The sequence below is a fragment of the Vigna umbellata genome, chromosome 1 (assembly GCF_029865625.1).
Source record: "Vigna umbellata cultivar VRB3 chromosome 1, Vumbellata_1.0, whole genome shotgun sequence".
Taxonomy (NCBI): domain Eukaryota; kingdom Viridiplantae; phylum Streptophyta; class Magnoliopsida; order Fabales; family Fabaceae; genus Vigna; species Vigna umbellata.
This window is the reverse complement of record NC_142165.1, coordinates 21,792,461-21,816,366: the sequence shown is the minus strand read 5'-3', so window position 1 is coordinate 21,816,366 and position 23,906 is coordinate 21,792,461. Positions and strand designations below refer to the sequence as shown.

The following is a 23,906-nucleotide window of genomic DNA, read 5'->3' as shown; positions in this document are numbered from 1 at the left end:
AGACCTATAGTGAAACATGGTTCTCAACAGTATCCTGCTATCGCTTAACGCCAAAGCATTCGCATTTATGTGAGTTCAACGGTACAAGATTGGTGCTCAACGGTCTGGAAATGAAATGCTCCCAGACCTGCACAAAGAAATGACGCTCAACACCAGCTTACCACCGCTCGGTGTTGCATCAGATATCACCAGAATCACAACTATGATTTAGGGAAAAAGAAACATGTTCAAAATGGTTAAATTGGTATTCCCTACTTGGTACTTTGGTCATAAACATGTTCAACATATCAAGACTCATAATTTCACTCAATCATGCAAAACATACAATTCAATATATCTACAACCTAAAAACAAAACAATTAGCTTCTCATACCTGAGAGATAGGCAAACTTGCTCAAAAGAAACTCAAACCCCTTTCAAGCTCATAGGATGTCCTATCTACATCTAGGAACAACACAAACATGATTAGGGCACACCATTAGAACCACTGATAAACAAAGCCTCATATGAATGACTAAAAAGACACATGCAATTAAAAGACGATGCATATGCAACAAATAACAAAAAAAGACCAAGAAAAAGAGCTTAAACTCAACTTATGCAAACGGAGGAACTGATTAGTCTAAATTGAAAAGCTTGCCACAAAAACTAATCTTATAGTCTTGATTTTTCAATCACGAAGAATCCTTAGAGAGAAGTCATATAACTTTAGAAAAGTCTCAATTTTTCAATCAGACGAGTAGAGATGGAGAATCAAAGGTATTATTCACTTCTCATAAAGGTAAGTAGGTCAAGTTATCCTTGGATGTTCATTCCTCTACCATTATAGAGCACTTAACACACCATAAAGGCAAAAACATGACAATAATTGTTATAAAGAACCAAACTTAAACCACAATTATTTCTTCCTCTAACAAACCTAACTCTTTCTTTCCCTAAACCTTCAGAATTAAGAAAGAAAATCATATTTGATATAGTCATGAGTGTGCATCCTCATTACCCTTATCAAAACATTTTATGTTCTTAATACTTTCAATTACATACACAAATTCTATAATCTAAGCTCAAACTCTTAGACTAGAAAGACACGACAAACCCGCAACTCTCAGGTTATCCTAAGAACGAAATACCATTAATGCAACATCTCATTTTAGTAACATAAATTAATAAAATGAGACATTTATTAATAATACCCGAAACAAAAAAAATCCATAATCTAAAAAATTATTAGTACAATTATCACAAGATATAACTGTAATAACATAAAATACAATAATATATATTTTTTTGAACTATAGTTAAGAAACTATATCTTTTCTCCATTAATTTATAAACATTTTTTCTATTAATTAAAAATATATATTTAAATTCTAAAATGAACAATACCTTAAATATAAATATAATGTCAATTGACTTAACATTCCTATGGTTCATGAAATCAATTCTCTAGTAGTTGTGAATATTAATAAGTGTTCTCACCCCACCTATAAATATCACACTAAAATTTAAGATTTAAATAAATAAAATAATAAAAAAAAAATTATAAATATAGAGAGGTTGAGATAAGATGAGTCTTCATTTTAAAAGTATTCTTATAGAAATTTTGATTATCTTATCTTTTGAATTAATGACAAGAACATGTAAAATCTTTACATAATCAAATATCATATTTAATATATAATAAAATAACAAAATTATTAGGCCTTTAATTGATTATAAACTATAATAATAAAATTTTACAAGATATCCAAAATATATTTCGAAATATTATATTCATAATAATAATAATAAATTATTATTATTATTATTATAGTTTATGATAAGGGTTAAATATGTTTTTAGTGTACCTTACTTTGAAAGAGGGACTAAAAACAAATTCGCTTGATAGTTTAAGGACTAAAAACATATTTAACCCTTACGATAATAACATTTTTTTGGTACACACATTATTTTATTTTATTTTTATTTTCTCAATATTTTGATAATTTGTTTATGAGGACGATTGAATTAACTATAATTTTTCTGGTCCTAATATATTTTAGTATATAATAAAAATATAAATGTACATGTACCATAATGTTTGCACTCAAAATATAATTACTATTATATTGATTATAATTATAATCATTATCATTATTACTAAATTATTAAATAAAATAATCTTTAAGGTTAATTTTGACTCTATTTTTCTTCTATTTATTTTCAAATGAACATCCTCTTCTTTTCTTACTCACCTATTTTCGCTATTTCTATTTCTCTTCTTTCTACTAATTCCCTTGGACAAAAGTCCGTGAGAAAGCTTATGGATTATAGAAGACAGATGGATAACTTTGCTTGAGATGAAGAGTTATAACGTATATTTATTTTATTTTTAGTAATATTTTAATTTTTTTTTTATAACAACAACTTTTTTTTATTATTGTTTCTTTTATATTAAAATTATATGCGATTAAAAATGGTGGTGCGATTAGTAATCTTTTTCAAAAATAATTGAATGGAATTGGTCTAATATAAGAGCCCAAAAGAGACCAAACAAAGGAACTCTGATTGCGAATTGCTTCTTGCACCCATAAATATGAAAACCTTCACTTTCTCTTTTTGTGTGTTTATATATATAGAGTTAGTTTATTATTTGTTCTTCTAAATACTCTATTTATTTTATTAAAGTAGGATATATAATTGTTTAACATTTTTGATAATTTTCTCCTAGAATAGTAACACATGTAAGTTTGTTCATTTCATTTTTTATTCTTTCAATATACTAATTACTAAAATAGTATTGAGAATCTTAGGCGTAATTTTTTAATGTCAATGTAAATTTTCTAATTCTTTGGGTGAATTATTAAAAAAAGGCAATTCAAAAGAATACCATCATTCACCTTTTGAATCTTAAATTATATTTTTTTTTACTAAATTGTAATTATAGTTTTTATTTAATTCATTTACAATTTCGTGCCCTCTATTTTCTTACCAACATGAGTACCATTGAAACCACAACATAGTGATGTTTTAATATAAATTTGTTAATACTTATACAACTTTTTTTTAGAGAAGACAGCCTCTCTTCTTTCTTTCTTTACTTTTACATTAAAAAAGAAAAATGCTTTTTTAATAATTTTTTTTTGATAAATAACTTATAATTAGTGCGTTTCAAATATATTGACACATAATTTATTATAAAAAAAATTGTTAAAAAACATATATCATGGTATTAAAAAAAAAGTTCGAAAATCGAATAACATATATAACACAAGAACCAAATTTCTTGGTGTGAAGTGTTCTTTCTTCCGTGTTGCCAATCATAACAACTAGCCCACGTTTCTTCACGTTGTTTAAATGAACAACGTTTCTTGGATTCCATTCCTCGTAACGACAAAACACAAACCGAAAGTAAAATTTAAACAAAACCATTAACAAACACGTGACTAAAATCTCATACACATATAAAGTAGTTGATAGAAATATGCTGTAATAATAATAATAATAATAAAAATGCAACCTTTTCTTTCTCTGATTTTGTTTTTCATATCTCAATGTTGATTAGTGCTTCACGAACAACATGGTGATGGAAAATTGGAGACCATGGTTTTGGGGGCACGTCGAGAAACACTACGTTGTTAAGGTCACCCTGTTGAGGTTGGAATTTGGGGCAACAATGGTGGGTGCTTTGGATGAGGACATAATTGCCCTTCAGATTACTGGAACAGCTACCAAAAAAGGGAAACTTTCTTCTTCTTCTTCAAATTGTGCCCTCAAACTAGCATCCACTCACACTACTTTGACTCCAAGAGTCATCAATTCTAAGGCACCTATCCTGTGGGACGCACGTGACCTCTCTGCCTTTCATCTCGTCCTCAACAATGGCACCTTACACATGATATTTCTAGTTTTACATGTAAGGTTTTCTGCAATGAATAGTTATGTTATTTTATTTTATTTTACTTTATATTGATCGTATGACAGTTTTTAAATCTCAGTTTATGCACTGTTTAATTTTAAGACATGATTAGTACTTATCATTTAGTGTTTGTGTGTTTGAATTAAATTCTGATCTTGTTATGTGTATGATGAGAAATTTGTCCAAATATGAAATGCAGGGGGAGGGTGATGTAGGAGAATATGAACCTGAAATGGTGGTGGTTGGAGAAGTTTCCATGAGCATAACTATGGCTGAGTTAACGCTGAGCGAAGAAATGAAAAATGAGACAAATTCTTGTGAGGTTCAAAGAACAGTTCCAACTCAATTGAAGGTGCATGGTTTGTTCTTGGAAGCTTCACTTTCGGTATGCTCCAACTACAGGAATTTGTTTTTTAACTTATATATGTTCATAAAATTTTTGCCCCCACAAAGTAATGAATGTTGCTCCATTATATTTTTTGTCTTAAATGAATGTAAAAAGCTAAAAAATCTTGGTGTTAATTAAGTTGATCATTTTATCCTTCTAACTTGTATTCTTTATGGTATTTTAACCTATATCAGTTCGCATAGTTAAGTTCCACTTTAATTAGTTATGTTAATGTTTCTATTAGTGTTTGTACATGCCAGTGCTTCTTTATTCATGGGCAAATTGTGAAGAAAATAGATAATGATTTCTCAGATGTTTGTTAATTTCTTTTCATTTTATGTATCTGAAATGGATGAAAGTTCAGAAAAACAATTCTTATTGTAGTTAATTGACCTGACCAGGTTTCACTGAGTTTATTGAAACTCAAAAATTTTGATGATGACTTGCCATTGCCAAGAACATTTGTAAACAGAGAGCCAAACATTGGGGAAAATAATGGGAAGTTTGATGAAGTTGAGGAACTGAGTTCCTATGAATCAGACGAGTTACCTGTGTTTAATTCGGATGACTCGTCTGATGAGTCCACCACAACCTCTAGCAGTGGCAGTAGCATTGAAAATCAGTGTGCAGTATCAAGAGTTTCAAACGAGTCAGAGAGGCTTATGGACTCAGATACAGAGACCCTTTTGGACACAATGCAGAAGAGTTGGTCCATGTTGCCATGGAATAGAAGCTTCAAGGGATGGAGTTTTAGAAGAACCACCTCAAGGAATCAAGAGCCTTTAACCTCACATTCAACTCACTGCACGGTAACAATAACATTAACATCATCTACTTTTCCTTTTGAGTCATAATAATCCTGGTATTGAATTTAGATTCCTACTTTCAACTAATTAGAGTATGAGTTTAATGTAATCAGAACAAAATCATCAGTTTTACCAAAACCATAATCTATGATTGGTTAAATGACAAGAGATATTTCATGAACCACAAATATTATAATCTTGGACAATCTTTATTTGAGACGTAATTGAACTGTAAAATGGAGTATTATGCTGCATAGAACTTTCAGAATCATAAAAACGTGATTATCTTAGAAATGTAATAATCTCTCTAAATAGTATGATTTTTTTTTTCAATTTTATATCTGAAGGTGGTTCATTTTAAGTAATTTTTTTATCTAACAGCTTCTGGGATCATTTGAATAGTTAACGTTTTTCTATGTGCATAAAATGGTTACTTTAGTATACTTATTACCAATTGGTTTCATCCATTTCTTGCAGAAAATGGATGAACTTTCTACACAAGCATACTTTCATCACACCACAAGTGGTTGGGAAAATAAGGAATTTTGGAGCAGAGATGGGCAAGCAAAGCTGAAAACCAATGTGTTTTTTGCTTCATTTGACCAAAGGAGCAAACAAGCTTGTGGTGAGAGTGCATGTACAACACTAGCAGTGTTAATAGCACACTGGCTTCATTCAAACCATAACATGCCAACACGGACTCAATTTGATAGCCTCATCAAAAGGGGTTCCTCAGAATGGATAAGGCTGAGCCACAATGATCACTACCTAAAGCTCTTCCCAGATAAGCATTTTGATCTAGAGACAGTCTTGAAAGCCAACATCAGGCCTGTGGTTGTTCTCCCTCAAAATTCCTACACAGGATTTTTCTCCCCTGAGAAGTTTCAGTGCTTGGAAGGAGCCATGTCCTTTGATGACATTTGGGATGAGATAACTAGAAAAGATGAAGAGGTTGATCAAGAGCCAAGAATATACATAGTGGGTTGGAATGATCATTTCTTTGTTCTGAAGGTGGATGTTGATGCTTGTTATGTGATTGACACTTTGGGGGAGAGGCTTTATGAGGGATGCCAAAAGGCTTTCATAATGAAGTTTGATGGTTCAAGTTCTATCCATGAAAAGAGAAGTAAGAAACAAAGAGGTGAGATAGTTTGCAGAGGAAAAGAGTGTTGTAAAGAGTTCATCAAACGCTTTCTTGCTGCTATACCACTAAGACAACTAGAAGAGGAGATGATAAGTAAAGGGATTGTTTATAATCCTTCTTTGCACAGACAATTGCAGATTGACTTCCATTATAGCTTGTTATCATCCTTCCTTTCACCTTCTTCTATGGGTGAACCTTTGCAACCTACTTAGATAACAAGACAGTAGAGTATCTAACTCAACTCATACACTTGTGAGTCTTGAGAAATTGATACACTTACAAATCCCAAAAGCACGATTCTTTGTGTGAATACAAAAAGTTCAGGTAAATTAGGTCTTGGGGTTCATCAGGATTAAGACAGATCTCAAGGCTAAGAGTTTTTTGAGTTACTTACAAAAAGAAATTCACATTGGAAACTTTCTACTAATCTTCTCTCAACGGAACGATAAATGAATGGCTCGCAAAATCTGCACCAACCACCACTAGCGACCAACAATGAACACAAATAGCAGCACCAACCAACAATTGGAAACTGCAACTTTCACTCAATGTTTTCAACGAGACAACTGTGCGACTTTCTGCGGGTGAACACTCACTCAAATGCGAGATATTGGGAAGGAGATAGATTTGGGAACGAATGTGTTGGGAGCGCGAACTTGTTGAGAGGTGAAAAGTTTAAACTCTGTAAGTTTGAATTGAACAATGGAGGCTTATGATTCCCCAAACTACACTCATCAAAGAAAATTCCAAAACAAAATAAAAAAATTGCATGTACGCTTCCACGTCTGTTTGTGAAAATGGGGAGCAGGAAGCAACCTTAGTCAAAACATCATTGTATTATATACTGGTATTAAAAGACAATTTTGGGTATGTGGGCAAGAGCAGAAAAGTTAAAATTTGGATTTTGAAAATCGCGATTGTGATTTGTTTGATAATGTTAAGAGGTTAAATATATTTTTAATTTTTAAATTTTAAGATAAAATTAGAATTTGTTTCAGTTTAAATATTTGATATAATTTGATTTTCAAACTTTAAAAATAAATTTCCAAATTTTAAAAACAAATTAATATAGTCTGTAATTTTGTTAAATTATTGATATGTAAAATGTTAAGCTAAAATCTCATTTAACATAAAAAAAAGTTAATACATAAGAGAATATCTATTCATTTCTAAAGTTGAAGGATAAAATATATTAAAATTTAAAAAAAAATTCTAAATCCACGTCAACTAAAAATATATTTAATTCATATTATAATATCTTATATGAAAATATAATATTAATGTTAGTTTGTGTTTTTCTTATTGTTTGAAGTAATTGATATTAGTAATTAGTAGTTGAGTTTTTTATAAAGTGACAACATAATGCATTTGTGGGTGTGGGTGGGTTTGCTTATTTATTTATTTTTTAAAAATTTGATTATTGTTAATTTAAGGGGTAGTATATAGTCTAAGTGAAAAGTTGTATAAGTAAGACGGATTTATATGTAGTGAAATTGAATGAGTTAATGAATGTGGAACTTGAGAGATTACAAAGGACGAAAATTGTGTTGTGTCTTAATAAAAGGTGAGGATGTTTTGTAAAGTCTATTGTGGTGAACACGAGTTAATACTTTATTTGTAAGAATATTTAGGAGAGTAGTGAAAAGTGAACCTAAAGGACTTCACTCATAAGACTCTATGGAAGAGCAGTGAGAAGTGGACTCCATCTATAAGATTCTGTGAGCAGAATGAGTTTTAGCTCTGTGTGAGTAAATGACGATAAACTTTGTGTGGTGTTATAACTAATGAACTTTGTTTGTAAGTCTCTTTGGAAGAGTAGTAGGGATTGGACTTTGTTCGTAAGACTCTAGGAGTAGTAAGGAGTTTTAACACTAGTGTTGAGTGAATGATTGGTAAGTTACACATGTGGGTTGTAGTTAGAAATAGGATACTTACTTAGTTTTTGGAGAGTGAAAGGTTGGGAACTCTATGAGAGAGTGTAATAGTTGTGAAATTAGTTTATCAGGTCGCACTATGTGAGTTGATGCCTTGCGTTGAGATCACTTGGGTTTTGAACTGGTATGTGAGATCACTTGTGTTTTTAATTGGTATGTAAGATCACTTGTGTTTTGAAATGGTATGTGAGATGACTTTGTTTTGAATTGTTATGTGAGATCACTTGTGTTTTGAATTGTTATGTGAGATCACTTGTGTTTTGAATTGTTGTGCGGGACAACAATGAAGTATCTGAAAAACACTAGAAGGTGGGGTACGGGTTGAATATGTTATAATATATAGTGATATTGCAAAAGTTAAAGCCTTGGAATGTTTAGAACGTTGATGTTGGCATCAGTAAAGAACATTTTATTAATTGCAACGTTAAAAAATTTAAAAAGCAACGATAAAAAAAACTTTAGTGCTCTGATGTTAATTTGTTTTGTTTTTATTGTCCTTTATTTATTTTATTCTTTCCTAGCTCTATAAATAAGAGTTCTCTCATTCTCTTTTCTTCTTTTCCTTTCTAAACATATTCTGGGTTATTTTATACTCCTTTTAGATATCCTTGCTAGTTCTGAGATCCTCAAAAATATTCTGGGAAGTTCCGATTGTATCCTAGGGGCTTGCGCAATACACCGTGGATAAGTCCTTAAGGACAGTGAAACTACATGCGTTAGAAAATACTATTTTGTCAGCTTTTCTATAACAGAATAGTGTTTATGAAAAACGTTTTTCGCAACCCTTCTGATATAACACGTTATTGAGCGTGTGAAATATTCTTTTGAAAACTTAGATGTGGACTTGAAAATATATATATATATATATATATATATATATATATAGATATATATATAGTTCTTGTATTTTGAAATATAAAACTCAACTGCAGATTTTCCAAGATGATTGTTTAGTAAAAAGAAGAGAAAATAACACAAGAGATTTTATACGGTTCGCTCCAACTGAGTTATGTCCAATCTTCTTCGCAGAGGGTTCAACTATAATCATTACAAGATTACAAATGAGTATTAGCATCACTCCTAGTACTCAGCACGCTGCCAAGATTTCCTTTGAGTATTCGCACCACTCCTTGTACTCAGCTCCCTATCGATATTTCCTTTGAGCATTCAAACCACTATTGGTACTAGATTACCACGCTTAGATTCCTCAACTCAAAAGAGTTCAATTGTAAGTATTTTAATTCTCTTCAGAATTGCAATCAACGATTGCTTACAAGTAGTTCAGACTAAATCTCTCTACGAGAGGATTTGATTACAATGCAATGTAGTTTAAACACTCACATGTGTTTCTCTCTTACAGTAGTAAGAAATTTAATGCTTAAGCTCGAGAGTATCTCTTTCTCTTTTTCTCTTCTCTTCTCTTTTCTTCAGCTCAAATGTATTATTTTCTTTGAGCTCTTTTCTCTCTTTTTCTCTTTAGGATGTATCTTTTAGTGCTTAAATTCTTTCATTTGGAGGAAAGGTTGATGGTCATAATCTTAAGAGTGAAAGGATGGTTTGTTATCGCATGCATGTTTGAGTAGTTTATAGAGATATTCGAACTTCGATGGCATGAAAAATATATATAAGTTGTTTCAGTGTATCAAGATTTTTATTGTTTGCAGTGAACACTTATGTGGGTTGTTTTGTGTGCTTGGTAAGCTATTTTTAAGTGTTGGCATCATCTTACATATGTTGTGGTATGCAACTTTGTCAACCATCCTCAATATAACATGATGTTGTTGGAGATCGATAAGATGTTGTTGTTAAATAAACTCTTAAGTCTTTTACTAATTACATCTAAATGTTCTTCTACTCTTTTATTACGTAACTGCAAGAAAAAAAAAATCTAATACATTTTTATATTCATTTAATATATGTAACTTTGTTTCATAATAATCTTACAAATAAAAATACGGTGAAGTGAGTGTAGATGTGTCAATCTATTGGTATCTTAGTGTAATTTTGTTTAATAATGTTTTTTCATTCACTTAAAAACTATTCTCAATGTCGTGAAGATATTAAATATAGTTAGGATTTTATCGTGCTATTGAATAAATCAAGAGATCTTATTTTGGGTTCTATAAACACCATGCACTTGTATGATCATTATAAAAGAAGTCTTAAGTCGAACTATGAAAAGGAAGAAATCTCCTTCCTAAACTATGAACTCCTAGCATCTTAATTTTGATAATAACATCCTGAGTCTATAATGGAAGTCTACCTAGAAATACCCTTGATGTTCACGGCACTAGGAAACCTCATTGATACTTTTGTCACGAGCTACATTTATTTATTTATTGGCCCTTAAATATCCAAAAATTTATATATTTGATAAATAATTTTATTGTAATAATAGTGGTGTCAAATTTTTAAGCGAGATTTTTTTTATGACGCTTTCCTCTTGGAGTGTGATGAAAACAGTTTGAGAGCTGAGAGTTGAATTGACCAAGTCGTGAAGTCGGGATTCGCTAGTGGCCTTCTAGACTGGGTCTGACTCTAACCCCTCTCTCATTCTTCGCCTTTCACTTCCTCGAATTCTCCTTCAAACTCCAATCCAATCGCAAAACCAAACCAAACCCTTCGCTCTCCAATTCCCTTTCTCTATGTCTCTCAAACCGTCAAATTCCTCGCAGAATCTCATGCTCCCCGTCTCCGATCCTCCCTCCAACCAAGACGATTACGCCGATGACAAGCTCTTCAGAGGCTCCGCCATGACCAAACGCGGAGCCTTCGCCGCCGTCTCTTACATGTCCTGCGCTGGTACCTTTCTTCTTAATTCCGCTCCGTTCTTTCGTCGTCAAATTTTCAAATGCTTCTTAAATCCATCATATCCTCTTTGTTCTGTAGTTTTGCTGGTGATGTTCAATAAAGCAGCGCTTTCGTCTTATAATTTTCCCTCCGCCAATGTCATCACACTTCTTCAGGTTTTATGCTTACATTCTTGTGACTTTCTATCCGCACTGTGATAGTTCATCTGTTGTGTTGATATTTGTTCTCGAATTTAGTGAGACTTTAGGAATTGTGTTGATACATTTATTTATGCCCTAAATTTTTAGTTTATAGGTGAGGTGAATGACATGAACATGCTTACAAGTACCTTTCACTTATAATCTAGTATTGGTTTATTTATGTTACCAACAAGGTACAGTACAGTGGATATATATTTAGATTCCTTCAGCTTGTTGTTAGGGTTTCAATTCTTGGTTATGTGTATGGAGAAGACTTTGTTGGGAGAGACGAATCCATTGGTTCGTGTTTGTGGTATGATGAAACTATAATGTAAGGTACGGGATGATAAATTATATGCAAGGTTTTAAATTAGGTTGCTATAATAGACACTCCAAAATCTCTAGGAGATGTTTACTTTGAGTATTTTATGTTTCCATTTTTTATAGAAAACAGAAAAATTGAGTTAACAATATTGAAGATTAAAAAACATTTTATTTAATTTTCTTTTTTCAAAAGAAGCCGGAATTTGAAAAGGAAAAATTGTTGTTTCACTTTTTCTTTTCTTTATTTGTTTTTTTTCTTATCACAAACAACCGTTAAAGCCTGACATCACTGCTATCAGACTCCCATCAAACCTGCACTTCCTCTCAACCTGTTAACAGTTAAGTCATCGATTTTGGAGCTGTTGGTGACAACGTTTCATATGACACTGATACCATCCAAGCGGCCATAAACTCCTGCCAGAAGTCTAGCTGATGCCATGTCATTTTTCCAATGTCAGATACTTGATGACACCGGTAATCTTGAGGTTGGGAAAGACACTGGACCGGGAGGTGGGCGGTGTGAGGGAGGAGGATGGTGAGTCAAACAAGAGATGAAAATGAAACCATGATGTAAAACCAAAAATCATTTCTGATCTTAACAAATTGAAAATGAAAAAGGATATGCAGATAGAAAATGTTTTTGCATAACTAAATTCCTTCCTTAATCTCTGAAATTGCAGTTGCGGGTCATTTTTCAAAATCTTAACAAATAGAAAATGGATACAGTGGAAGTAAATAAGTCTTTACAAATACTCTTCCATAAGGTTTTAACTCCAAGTTTCCAATGAATTTTCATATATCATATGAAGAAAGCAGAAACAGCTTAAGTGAGCACAAAATTTTAAGGAATGTAGTAGCATTTTGTTTGATTGGTTACTGTACCAAAAACTTAGTATTTTAAGCTATAGTATTATAAGTAGCTTGGAGTGGCTAGTATTATAACTTACTGGCTCATCACAATGATTGACTTAACAACGAAATATGCCAACATATTTTGATAGTGAAAAATTGAAAGAAGAGAAAGAGTATCCTGTAAGTACCTTTAATGGATGTATCTAGTACTGTATCCATGATTCTTTTGTGTTGTGATTATTACGAACCAAGACTTAGCAGGCCTATAATTTATGTTCCATTCAAATTTTTTGGCATCCCTTGCAGAAAATTGTATGGAACTCGACTTTACAATTCACCTTTTTTATAAGGAAGAAAATGAACATATTTCTCCTTGAGTTAATCTTGTTGTCATGATTTATCTTAACAATCCTTATTTTCATTGTCATAGAGGATGGAATATTATGCAAAATAGTAGTTCTGCTCCAAACTTGCATTATTGATTTTATGTTTACTTTTCCACTGGTCTACATTATCTTGCCTCTTTGATACTCAAGGACGCTTTGATGCACTGTATGTTAAGCAAGTATTTTAAGAGTTGACTTCTTCGAAATGATTTGTTGGAATTTATAAACTTATTTGAAGCAATAATGCAAAAAGCAATATTTTTTTTTATTCAATGGGGAAGAGGAAGAAGAGAATTATATTGCATCTAGATTTTAGGTGTCATGCAGTGTCTACAGTAGGCATTATAACTGTCAATCTATTGTTGTGAAGATCCACTTTTTTTCATTTCACAATTTAAATACACTTTTCTTTGTTTTTCTGCAGATGGTGTGTTCGTGTTGCTTCCTCTATCTGTTGAGACGATGGAGGATGATATCTTTCTCAGCAAATGAATCCTTACTTATATCAGATACCTCAACAAAATTTGTATCACTGAAGACTTTGAAGCACACTCTTCCTCTGTCAGGAGCATACTTATTTTACATGGTACCCTTTCACCCCTAAAAGAAAAAAAAAAAAAAGAGAACGAATACTTAGCAAGTATTGTTTATTATTTTTATTTACCCCTATACTTCTCCTTAGCTAGTCACCATGGAGTCTGTTCGTGGAGTAAATGTTCCAATGTACACAACTCTGAGGAGGACCACAGTGGTGTTTACAATGCTTGTTGAGTTTGCTCTGGTGGGGCAGAGGTATACACGTTCGGTCATTTTAAGGTAAAGTGCATTTTCCTCGTTGCATAATCTATTCTACAGTATTTACATTTTGTTCAAATAAATTTTTGATTGACGTGCTTAAAGTTTAGCATCATACGTAAAGTGCGCAGTTTAATATAGAGGCAGTGGACTGTACTATGGCCAGTTTGGATGAGTTTCTCCATACTGCCTTCAAAGAGAGGAAAATATGAAAAGAAAAAACTAAAAATGACTTCTCCATAATTTAAAACTAGCTTATGTACAAGTTAAAAATAAAAATATGGAGAAGCTATATGAGAGGAGCTTTTACAAATTAACTTGTGCATAGGCTAATTTTAACTTTTAGATTTAGAGTTTAAATTTAACTGACCTCAGAAAACCGGCTTGCAAAGTCATGTTTGCACCCATTTATACATAATTCTAGTCTATGTGGGATCTCCAACATCAACTTATGGATAAGTCAATTTCATTTTTTTCTATGTTTCTTCCAGAAGTTCTTAGGAAGAAGTTTGTCTGAACAGACCCTATTTTTTTTATATATAAATTAACCAAATTTCTTGTGATAGAAATGGTCATTACCAACTTGATGATCACAAAAGCCCTAAACTGATTCTCGAAGCCTAAGTTGTGCTGGGTGAAGACTCATGAAATGCATTATTGCTTCTTTAACATGTCCCCTCATGCAAGGGGCATTTGGATTTGAAGTATGGACAGTGCATTGATCTACTTTTATCACAACTATTAATCGTTAATAGCATTGCAGAATGCGCAATCCAGTGTGATGGCTGCTATTTGAAAATTATAGAAATTAATTAAATGACTTATACTACTCATAAAAGGTTAAGCTAGTAGATTGTTGAAAAGCGTCTCCTATTTTGGGTAGATGTCCCCTATTTAGTGATTGTATAGTTGACTATTTTCTGCAAATACTTAGAATTATTTGACTTATAATCCTACTTTCCTTATGTCAGAGATTATAAATCATGTAGATATAATTAATCTAGCCACCGAATTCATCCTTCGGTAAATGAATGCAAAATGATGTGTGAAATTTTTACACTATTAAATGAGTATTACTAATTCATGTCCGATTGATGATGTCTCATACTGTCTTTTCTCTTCTTATAATGTTAACATATCTTCATTCAAACTACTTAATAAGATAAAAAAATACCTATGTTCTTGGAGGAAAAGGGAAATGAACCATTCTGATTTTGGAATGTGTTTTACACTACACTTAGACTTGGTATATGCTATCTACATTTGCTATGTTTGAAATTAAGCTATGTGAGATGCTCCGTATGAACTTCTTTTGGTTATATCACCTTTTCAATTTTAACACAATGAAGTTAAAGTTTGAATTGTTATTTGAATGAGCATCTGCCTGATTCCTTCATTTAACTGAAATTTATAAGGCTGTTATCAGTGTTGGCTTGATTGTCTTTGGTGCCTTTGTTGCGGGAGCTCGGGATCTTTCTTTTGATGCTTATGGCTATGCTGTTGTTTTCATGTCAAACATCGCCACAGCAATATATCTCGCAACTATATCCCGCATTGGTTGTATTCCTATACTCTCACTCTATCACATAAAGCAGAAATTTTACAACTTCTTTCTTTAGCCTTCATTTTTTCGTTTATAACTTATAAGGTATCATGTCGTTTTATCAGGGAAAACTAGTGGTCTTAATAGCTTTGGGCTTATGTGGTGCAATGGTAAGCTGATATATTGTGTATGATGGCCTGTTAAACTAACCCTTTCTAGTGTAACTGAATTTCTTATTTGAAAATTGAAATACTTTTCTATTTATTATAGGTATCATATGTGGGCCTGTTTTACTGATCTGGACATTTGTTCGTGGTGATTTGAAGATATCAATCAATTTTCCATATCTCTTCTCACCTGGTTTTATCGTATGTTCTGCTTTACCCATTCTAATTCAATAAGTTGTAATATTCACTAGTCATTGCTGGACCTTCATTGGTTACTTGCCAAAAGAAAAATAATAATATTGATCCAGCTAATCTAGCAGACTAGGATTCATATAACCTGGTGACACTAAGATTTCAGACATACTAAAAAGCTCCAGCAACAATATTCCTAAAGCCTGAGAAAGTGATGTAGTTTTAGGTCTGTGTATCTTGTTAAATAGAGGAAATGATTATTAAGGAGGAATTGTGTGTATACTTTCCACTTTTCTGCTTTTATTGTAGGTTAAAAGATGTCATTATTAGTAGTAGTACTTTGCATTAATATTTGTTTATGTGATGAATTAATTTAATTATGCTAGAAATTCATTTCAAAGTTTTCCCCATGATTTTATTCATATATAAACGCTTGAGGCTGAACCTCAAACCCTAAAATTCTCACCTTATATTGTTTAAGTGATTGGTCCAATTTTGAAATCATTGAATATAATATAAAAAAAAATTGTTTAAGTGATTGGTCTGCATTTTGTTGATATAAAAGCTTTAAACATATTTCCTCAAAATTTTAAATTATGAGAAGTTATAATTTCTGTATTTTTTTTCTCCTGCAGGTTATTTTGCTTTTTTCCTGCATACTGGCATTCTTCTTGAATTACTGTATTTTTCTGAACACAACTCTAAATTCAGCTGTCACACAGACAATTTGTGGTAATCTGAAGGTATCTATGCATGCCTTGCTTGTTGTTTTTTACCTTGCATAAATAGTGCACCTAGATTTACAGGTTGTCAGTGATGATGCTGTAAAGCTTTGCTTTCATAATGATGACATGGTGTAGTATGCCTTTTCTGTTGAAGTACATCTTGTGTGCAATGGAAATTCTACGAATTTGACTAATATAGGGTGAGAAATGGCCTTATTAGTACACATTGGTCTGGCTATTAATTTTGGAATTTGGGAAGATTCTTGTACGTTTTGGTGTTAAGAACGACTAAGTGTAATCATCTGTTAATTTGCTTCTGGATACTGATACGGATAAGAGAGATAAAGGGGGGATTTATTTGAAGTGGCATAAATTTTGCTGGAAAAATTATTTGGAAGTAAAGAAATGTGCATAATCTGAATTTCTTGGGAAATCATCTTGCTTCAAATCATATTTGACTCATGAACAGTGGGGAAAAGAAAAACTTCCAGATATTGTTTCTGATCAATTAGGCTTAAGATATTTAGTCTATGTTGGAAACCTTTAATGTGGACATCACACTGACTTAGCACAATAAATTGGCTTTAATTGGATAAGAACATAATTTTTCCATATCATGCCATTGAGTCTAATTTGTACTCCTTTAATTGGACTAAGGACATACTTTTTCCACATTGGGTACGTACTTTTAATTTGGACATCATACTCATGATGTTGTTATTACAGATGGTTGATTGGTTGAAATAGTTAGTCAAGATGATGGTTTGATTAGTTAGTCTCTCGTATAGTAGTTTGAATTTGTACTGCATCATTTTGTATCAATAATACATTCTTTCATTCTCATTACTTTCTCTATAATTTGGACTCTGCCATATTTCTCCACATGGTAATAGAGACCCCCATTCGGAGCTCTTTTTCTTCCCTTCCCTCAATTTCTCAGCTCTATTCACCACCCTTTTCTGTATTTCATTCTCATTGATGTTCTTGCCAAATCAATAATTCTTCCTGTCATTTCTCCCATCAAAACTCAGATTCAGGTCCTATCTCTCCATTTTTGTCTGATTCTCAGTCCCTAATCACATTTCAATTCTCCCCTCCTCAACAATGTTGCAATCACTCGCTTCGCTATACACACCCAAGAGATCCCAATGGCATTGCTAGCATTGACAATGGGTGTGGCCTCACAGATCTCCAATTTCATGCATCATGATTTTCACTCATCCAATCAGATTATTTTACTTTTGGTTCCCTATTGAATTGCAAACACAACTATGAATCTTTATGCAGTCACAAGAGTCTTTGAACCAAGAGAAATGGTTTCTATTTTCCCTTCCAATCAAGTTATAGAAGATTGAATTTTCATATCATGAAGCAATCTAAAGGTCTCATTCTGGTTTTTTATTCTGATTGAAGATCTCAACCTATGTGGAACATATTCTTTGTTCTTGATAGTGGCGATCTATCTGAATTTATTGCAGGCGTTCCTGCTATTTAGTTAACTTTGTTGCTATTGCTTTCCTTGTGGCTCTCAATCTGAGCTTGCTTCGTGTTCTTTGATGATCATGGTTACAATTCATTAACTCAAGTTTCACTTGTGAAATGGTACCAAGTTTCTTAATGACTTTTGTATTGGCCAAGGTTGTCATCTGTATTTTGATACTTGAACATTTGTTGGTTCACTGATCATGCTATGGTGGAGTTACCTTGCCTGAAGTTAAAATATTTTCATTGGAGCTAATATGCTTTGGTGATCTTCATTTTTCTTCAGTTACCTTATGGAGGACTCTAAGTATTTCCAAAGAATGGTATTTATAGCTGCCCAAGCCAAAATTTCATGTTTACCTGATGGAATCTGTCTAGTACGCCCAAAAGTCCTTTATCGTTTAAGTGGTGATATCAAGGATAGATTATATACACTTTCATCCATTAACCCACCAAAGCATAAAACCATGATGGAAGTATGGAGCTCAAAAGCAGAAAATACTTCTAATGTGGTGATTGCCGCTAATGATGTTAGTGGACTTGAGATGAGAATATTGACATCATCTATGGACGGGAAAAGAAGGGTTCTAGACTAATTTCCCTTGACCCACAACTAGGGGGCTTATTCCACTATGCCTAAAAGTGTCACTTTACTTAGTAGGTGAGACCAAGAGTAGTTTATATACACTTTCCTCCCTTGACACACTGAAGTTCCTTTTAAGGACAACTGTAAAGGAAACATTGAGTTCCAAAGCTGACAATACTTCAATTGTAGTAATTTACTCTAACGATCTATCTTAGAAGACTTGAGGTTAAAACATTTGTTCATGTACATCCAAAAGTCCTATGTCGCTTAGGACTTCACACTAAGCTAGTTTATAAACACCTTTCTCACTTAACCCACCAAAACAACTATAAATAACAAAAACATGACAAAAGTGTTGAGCTTCAAAGTAGACAATATCTCAAGTGTGGTAATTGATCCTTCCAATGTTATCTTAGCAAATTTAAAGTCGAAACATTGGCAATCCATGGGACAAAATGGAGGATTTCAAGCCACTCCTTCAACATAGCCCTTTGATTGGGAGTACATATAAAAGTTTCACATCACTTAAGAGTCAAGGTCAAGAGTAGCTTATATACACTCTCTTCCTTAACCCACCAAGATGCCTTTTAAGAACAAAATCGTTACCAAAGCATCAAATTCCAAAGCGAACAATAATTCAGATGTGGTAACAATGCTATATAGGCAAACTTGAGGTTGAAACATTATGGAACTTACCAAGTGATGTTATCTTAATGGATTTGAGGTCAGAGCATTAGTAGCATCTTGGAGACAAAATGGATGGTTCCAAGCCTTTCTTGTAGTTTAGTCCTTGATTAGGGACTTCTTCCAATTTGTCCAAAACTCTCATATAGCTTAAAAGTTGACGCTAAAGGTAGTATATATACACCGTCCTCCCTTAACCCATTGAGATGCTTTTGAAAGACAAAAATCATTACAGATGTTTCGAGTTCTAGAACGAACAATGCCTCGAATGCAATGATTAAGTGTGACAATGTTACTTTAGCGGATTTGATGTCGAAACATTATCTAGTTTTCCCTGAGAGTGTAACTTTTATATCTCAATTATGAAGATGAACCTTGGCATTAGAATAGAGTTAGCTTCTTCTTGGAGCATCCATAATGTATGGTTGCTTAAATGAGTTTGTTATAGTTCCACATAAGTTTAAGCACTTTACACAAAATAATTCACTCAACCTAATTTTGTAATTCATATAATTGACTCCATATTAGTAACTCTTAAACCCCATTAATTTCTCTCATTGAAAGCATATTTTGTTTTAAGCAACGGTGCTTATATAAGCAATGTCATGTCATTTGCTCAATGGTATAATTTGTTGACAGACCTTTGTAACCAATTTTATTAGAGATGACCTTATGTGGTTAATCTTTGTTTGATTCACTTCTTCCTAACAGCTAAGCATTGACTGTAACTTTTTTGCATGGGGATTAAGCTTGTTTCCTATTTTGCCATTGCCAGTTTCACCAATGTATGGGATCTTTTGACATATTGTATTTTGCCAATGTGCCCATTTTTCTAAGTTGTAAATGTTAGCATTCACCTTCTACCATCTAGAACGGGCGTCAGGGTGTTAGAGATATTAGCTTAAAATTATTTGGTTAAGATATAGTTACATTAGTCAGTCCCTTTTCCACGTATATACAATGCATTCATTCATTCTCGGAACTTATTTCTACTCTCTAATTTGGGCTCTATAATGTTGCCACGATTGTTTTAGGCAGCTTTTACGCTTTCTAATTATTCTTAATCGATGTCTAGGATCTATTTACTATTGGTCTTGGCTGGATAATTTTTGGTGGGCTACCTTTTGATATTGTGAGTATTCTTGTTCTTACTCTGCTGCAGTTCTGGTGTTCCCAATTGAGCATTGTTATAACTGACGATAAATGTGTTTTTATTCAATTTCAGTGGAACATATCCGGGCAATTTCTTGGTTTTGCTGGATCTGGTCTATATGCCTACTACAAGCTCATTGGCAAATAACTGACTCGAGTTCTCTAGATGAAGTTTTTGTTTTTTTCAATTTGGGAGTGCCATTTGCTTCAGTTTTCTGCCCATTACTGCATCCCTCGAGAAGGAAGAAGAACCTGAACGAACTCGGGTATTGGAACTTGTGATCGACAGATCGATACTTGTGGGAAATTTTGCTAATTACAACTTGACATACGACTGTTTCTGGGGAACTAGAGGAGAAAGGCTGTCATGGCTATAGTGTATTCAAACATCTAATTTGATTAATGCTATGCATATCTCTCTGGAAGTGTAACTGTTAACAAACATTGTATTTTAATAGAAAATTCATCGTAGACAGAAAATTTAAATCTACCAATTCATTTCATTACCCCCTCTCTGGTTTGAAAATACTGATTTAACATTATAAGAAGTGTTTCACGGTTGCTAAACAATTGAAGACAGAAGATTAATTTTCACATGCGCATTTTTGAAAGAGTTGGTAATTAGCAGAGTCGATGCTTGTTTTGGTGGGGACACCCATTGGCTCTGCCAAGTTGAGCCACCTCCTCAAGTTGATGCTTGATTTTTAAAATGATCAAAATTTCATTTGTAACGATCCAAATAAACACCAAATATTCATAAAGTTTTTCATTATTTAAACATGCTTAATTTAAAATATACACAATTTTTTTATATTACATATTTACAATATAAAACAATATAAAACTCCACATCCTTATTGTCGTTCCTCATTATCAATTACAGTTTCTTTCACTTTATCCTTTATTCAAGTATAATATATAATATATATTTGATCATTATATGTGAAAAATCATAAACCAAATATAAAGGTAAGTTTATTTATTTTTATGAAATTCTCATGCATATCATGTTATATCAATAAAGTTACAATCAAATATAAACCATTCAACCTACCATTTAACATTAAACAAAAATAGATTTATAAGACTTTTAGATGTTGATGTTCTTGTAAAATCTTGCACTTCACCAAATAAATAAATATAATTTGTTAAGATGAATAGAAAGTTGAGGTTAAGAATATTTCACTAAATAAAATAAATATGCAAATAAATGTAAATAACAAATGAAGTAATAAACACCTCATTAAATAAAATTAAAAACAGCTCAGTAAATAAAATAAATATAAATAATAAAGATGAATAAATGAAAAAGCAAGATTAAGAACACTTCCTCAATAAAGTAAGTATGCAAATAAATGTAAATAAATTGAGGTTATAAACATTTCACTAAATAAAATAAATATAAATCATAAATACAAATATATAAATTAAAAAAATAGGTTAAGAAATCTTCACTAAATAAAGTTAAAATGCAAATAAATATAAACAACAAAAAAATGAGGTTATAACCACAGCACTAAATAAAATAATTATAAACAACAAATACAAATAAAAAATAAGGTTAATACCTAATTAAATACAAGAAATATAACAAATAAATATAAATATAAATATAAATATAAAAAGTGAGGTTATAAACACTCACTTAATAAAATAAGTATCAATGATAATAACAAAATAAATGTTAAGGACATTTCACTAATTAAAACCAATAATAAAAATATAAATGAAAAACATAAAAACAAATAATAATTTGATATATGATTCCCTTATCTTAAAACAACTTGTTAAAGTGAAATCTTATTTTTCAATAGATTAAATAATTTCTATAAACTACTTTAATATCTTGATCAATAGAGTTTTTTTTTTTAAGAAATGAGAAAGAAAATGGAAATGGAGAAATATGAGGAAGAAAGATTGATGGATGCAATCACCAAAACTCCTTTGTTTCATTTCTCCTCTTAACATTATACAGAGAATTTATATTATTATTTTAATGTTATTTTTTTTCTATACATTCAAAAACATATAATAGTAAAATCGTCATTCACTATTTAAATATTATAATGGTATTTCACATCTCTCCTAAAAAAAATCGTCATCAAAATTTATAAGTCAAGAAAAAGAAAAAGGTGTATCTTCTTCGTATCTTCTTCTAACTTCCAGGTAGTGTTGTCAGATAGAATATCCCATAACACTTTCACCATTTTGATCTCCTTACCTCTATGTTGTTTCGATTGATGATCCTCAATTTTGACTAGTCTAGTCTCAAACGATAATTTCTCTTTGACTTGTACATCATCCACTTCCAAAACATAATCGGGGTCATGGGTGTACTTCTTCAACTGAGATACATGAAAACACTATGAAAGTTTGCCAACTGTCGAGATAAAGCAATTTCACAAGCAACTAGACCAATCGTCCTAAGAATTTGGTATGATCCAATAAACTTAGGATTCAACTTCTTAGACCGAATAACTCTTCCCATCCTAATGGTAAGGGTTACTTTCAAAAACACATAATCTTCAGCCTCAAACTCTAAGGGTCTCCTCTTCTTATCTGTGTATGACTTTTGACTACTCTATGTGGCTCTCATTTTCTCTTGTATCAGCTTAAACTTCTCGTTGGTTTGTTATAAAAACTATGGTCCCTCCATCATTGATTCTCCATTTTGATACCAACATATAGGATATGCAGTTTTTTGTGTACAAGACTTTATTGGTAGCCATTTCAATGATGACATGATGGTATTTTTATAGGTAAACTTCGATAGAGGCAACACCTCATCCCAAGTGCCTAGGTAGTCTAGCACAAAAGTTCTTAATAAATCTTCTAGTGTTTGGATTGTTCTTTCAGATGGACCATCCGTTTGAAGAAGATAGGCAAAACTCATCCTTAACCTATTTCCCAAAATCCATGACAATGCTTTCCTCTTTCTATTTAGGTACATCCAATTGTTGTAACAAGCCTATAGGTCTCTTATGTACTACCTTAGCTTTTTGATAAGTCAAATAGGTTGTTATGTACTAAGCTACATCATTCTTCATACTTGAATAAAAAAATGATTCCTTTAGATCCTAGTACATCTTAGTCATGTCAGGGTGTAGACTATATTTCTTTTGTGCCATTCATCAATAATCATAGCTTCAAGTCATTTTCCTTTGTACACACACCCTTCCTTTGAACCTCAATACACGATCAGTTCCAATATTAAAATCCTTAGCTTGGTCAATACTTGACAATTTTTTGGTCTTCTTCGAATTATAATCCAACAATTGTTTTACCTTGATCATATCTACGGAATCATTGGTTATAACCAATTGACAACAACTAATGTGATCAATATACATTTTTACCCCCAAATTGAGATATTTGAATTGTTCAATCAACTCCAACTCCTTAATCATCATACTAAATACTTGTATCATTTTCCTATTGAGAAAATCAGTAACCACATTCACCTTTATTGTGTACATTCACCTCTTAAAAATTTAAAAAAAAAAACAAAAAATCAAGAACTAACACGTAACAAATATTGTTCATTGTTTGTTAATTATTTAAATAACATTAGTTAAAAGGATCAAATTGAATCAAATTGAATAAAATTGAAAAAAATTGAGACCAAATTAAAAAAAATATATATTATGACTAAATTGAATAAACTTTACGAAAATAGAAACCAAATTAGTATTTAGATTATAAAATAAATATAAAAAATAAAGACTAATAAATAAATAAATAAGTAAAGTTGAGAATACCTCACTAAAGTAAAAATGCAAATAAATATAAATAACAGAGAAAAAATAAAATTAAAAAAACAACTCACTAAATAAAAGAAATATAACAAATAAATATAAA

The 23,906-nt window shown here is 31.8% G+C and overlaps 2 protein-coding genes across 3 annotated transcripts; both read left to right on the top strand.

Annotated features, from left to right (window-relative positions):
* Positions 1-3,493: 3,493 nt before the first annotated feature.
* On the top strand, positions 3,494-7,106 carry LOC124827949 (uncharacterized). Its single transcript, XM_047301137.2, has 4 exons — positions 3,494-3,895; positions 4,098-4,283; positions 4,688-5,095; positions 5,570-7,106. Exons 1-4 carry the CDS (start codon positions 3,560-3,562, stop codon positions 6,446-6,448), a joined length of 1,809 nt encoding a protein of 602 aa, XP_047157093.1. The 5' UTR covers positions 3,494-3,559; the 3' UTR covers positions 6,449-7,106.
* Positions 7,107-10,624: 3,518 nt separating this feature from the next.
* On the top strand, positions 10,625-20,554 carry LOC124827947 (UDP-N-acetylglucosamine transporter UGNT1-like). Of its 2 annotated transcripts, XM_047301136.2 has the most exons (10): positions 10,627-10,972; positions 11,060-11,136; positions 13,147-13,308; positions 13,405-13,538; positions 14,944-15,074; positions 15,186-15,230; positions 15,331-15,428; positions 16,055-16,162; positions 19,972-20,028; positions 20,122-20,554. In XM_047301136.2, the coding sequence occupies exons 1-10, from the start codon at positions 10,816-10,818 to the stop codon at positions 20,194-20,196; spliced, it is 1,044 nt and encodes a 347-aa protein (XP_047157092.1). In that variant the 5' UTR covers positions 10,627-10,815; the 3' UTR covers positions 20,197-20,554. The 2 variants fall into 2 exon arrangements, with proteins under 2 accessions (XP_087956465.1, XP_047157092.1); XM_088100339.1 differs by having other exon boundaries at positions 10,625-11,136.
* The last annotated feature ends 3,352 nt before the right edge of the window (positions 20,555-23,906 follow it).

What these genes read in the sequence shown, in the direction of transcription:
- LOC124827949 (XM_047301137.2), top strand. Translation starts at nt 3,560, where the DNA reads ATGGTGATGGAAAATTGGAGACCATGGTTTTGGGGGCACGTCGAGAAA. An exon ending in TGATATTTCTAGTTTTACAT is followed by an intron (nt 3,896 to 4,097) that starts GTAAGGTTTTCT and finishes TATGAAATGCAG; the next exon opens with GGGGAGGGTGATGTAGGAGA. An exon ending in TCTTGGAAGCTTCACTTTCG is followed by an intron (nt 4,284 to 4,687) that starts GTATGCTCCAAC and finishes TGACCTGACCAG; the next exon opens with GTTTCACTGAGTTTATTGAA.
- LOC124827947 (XM_088100339.1), top strand. Translation starts at nt 10,816, where the DNA reads ATGTCTCTCAAACCGTCAAATTCCTCGCAGAATCTCATGCTCCCCGTC. An exon ending in ATGTCATCACACTTCTTCAG is followed by an intron (nt 11,137 to 13,146) that starts GTTTTATGCTTA and finishes GTTTTTCTGCAG; the next exon opens with ATGGTGTGTTCGTGTTGCTT. An exon ending in GTGGGCTACCTTTTGATATT is followed by an intron (nt 20,029 to 20,121) that starts GTGAGTATTCTT and finishes ATTCAATTTCAG; the next exon opens with TGGAACATATCCGGGCAATT.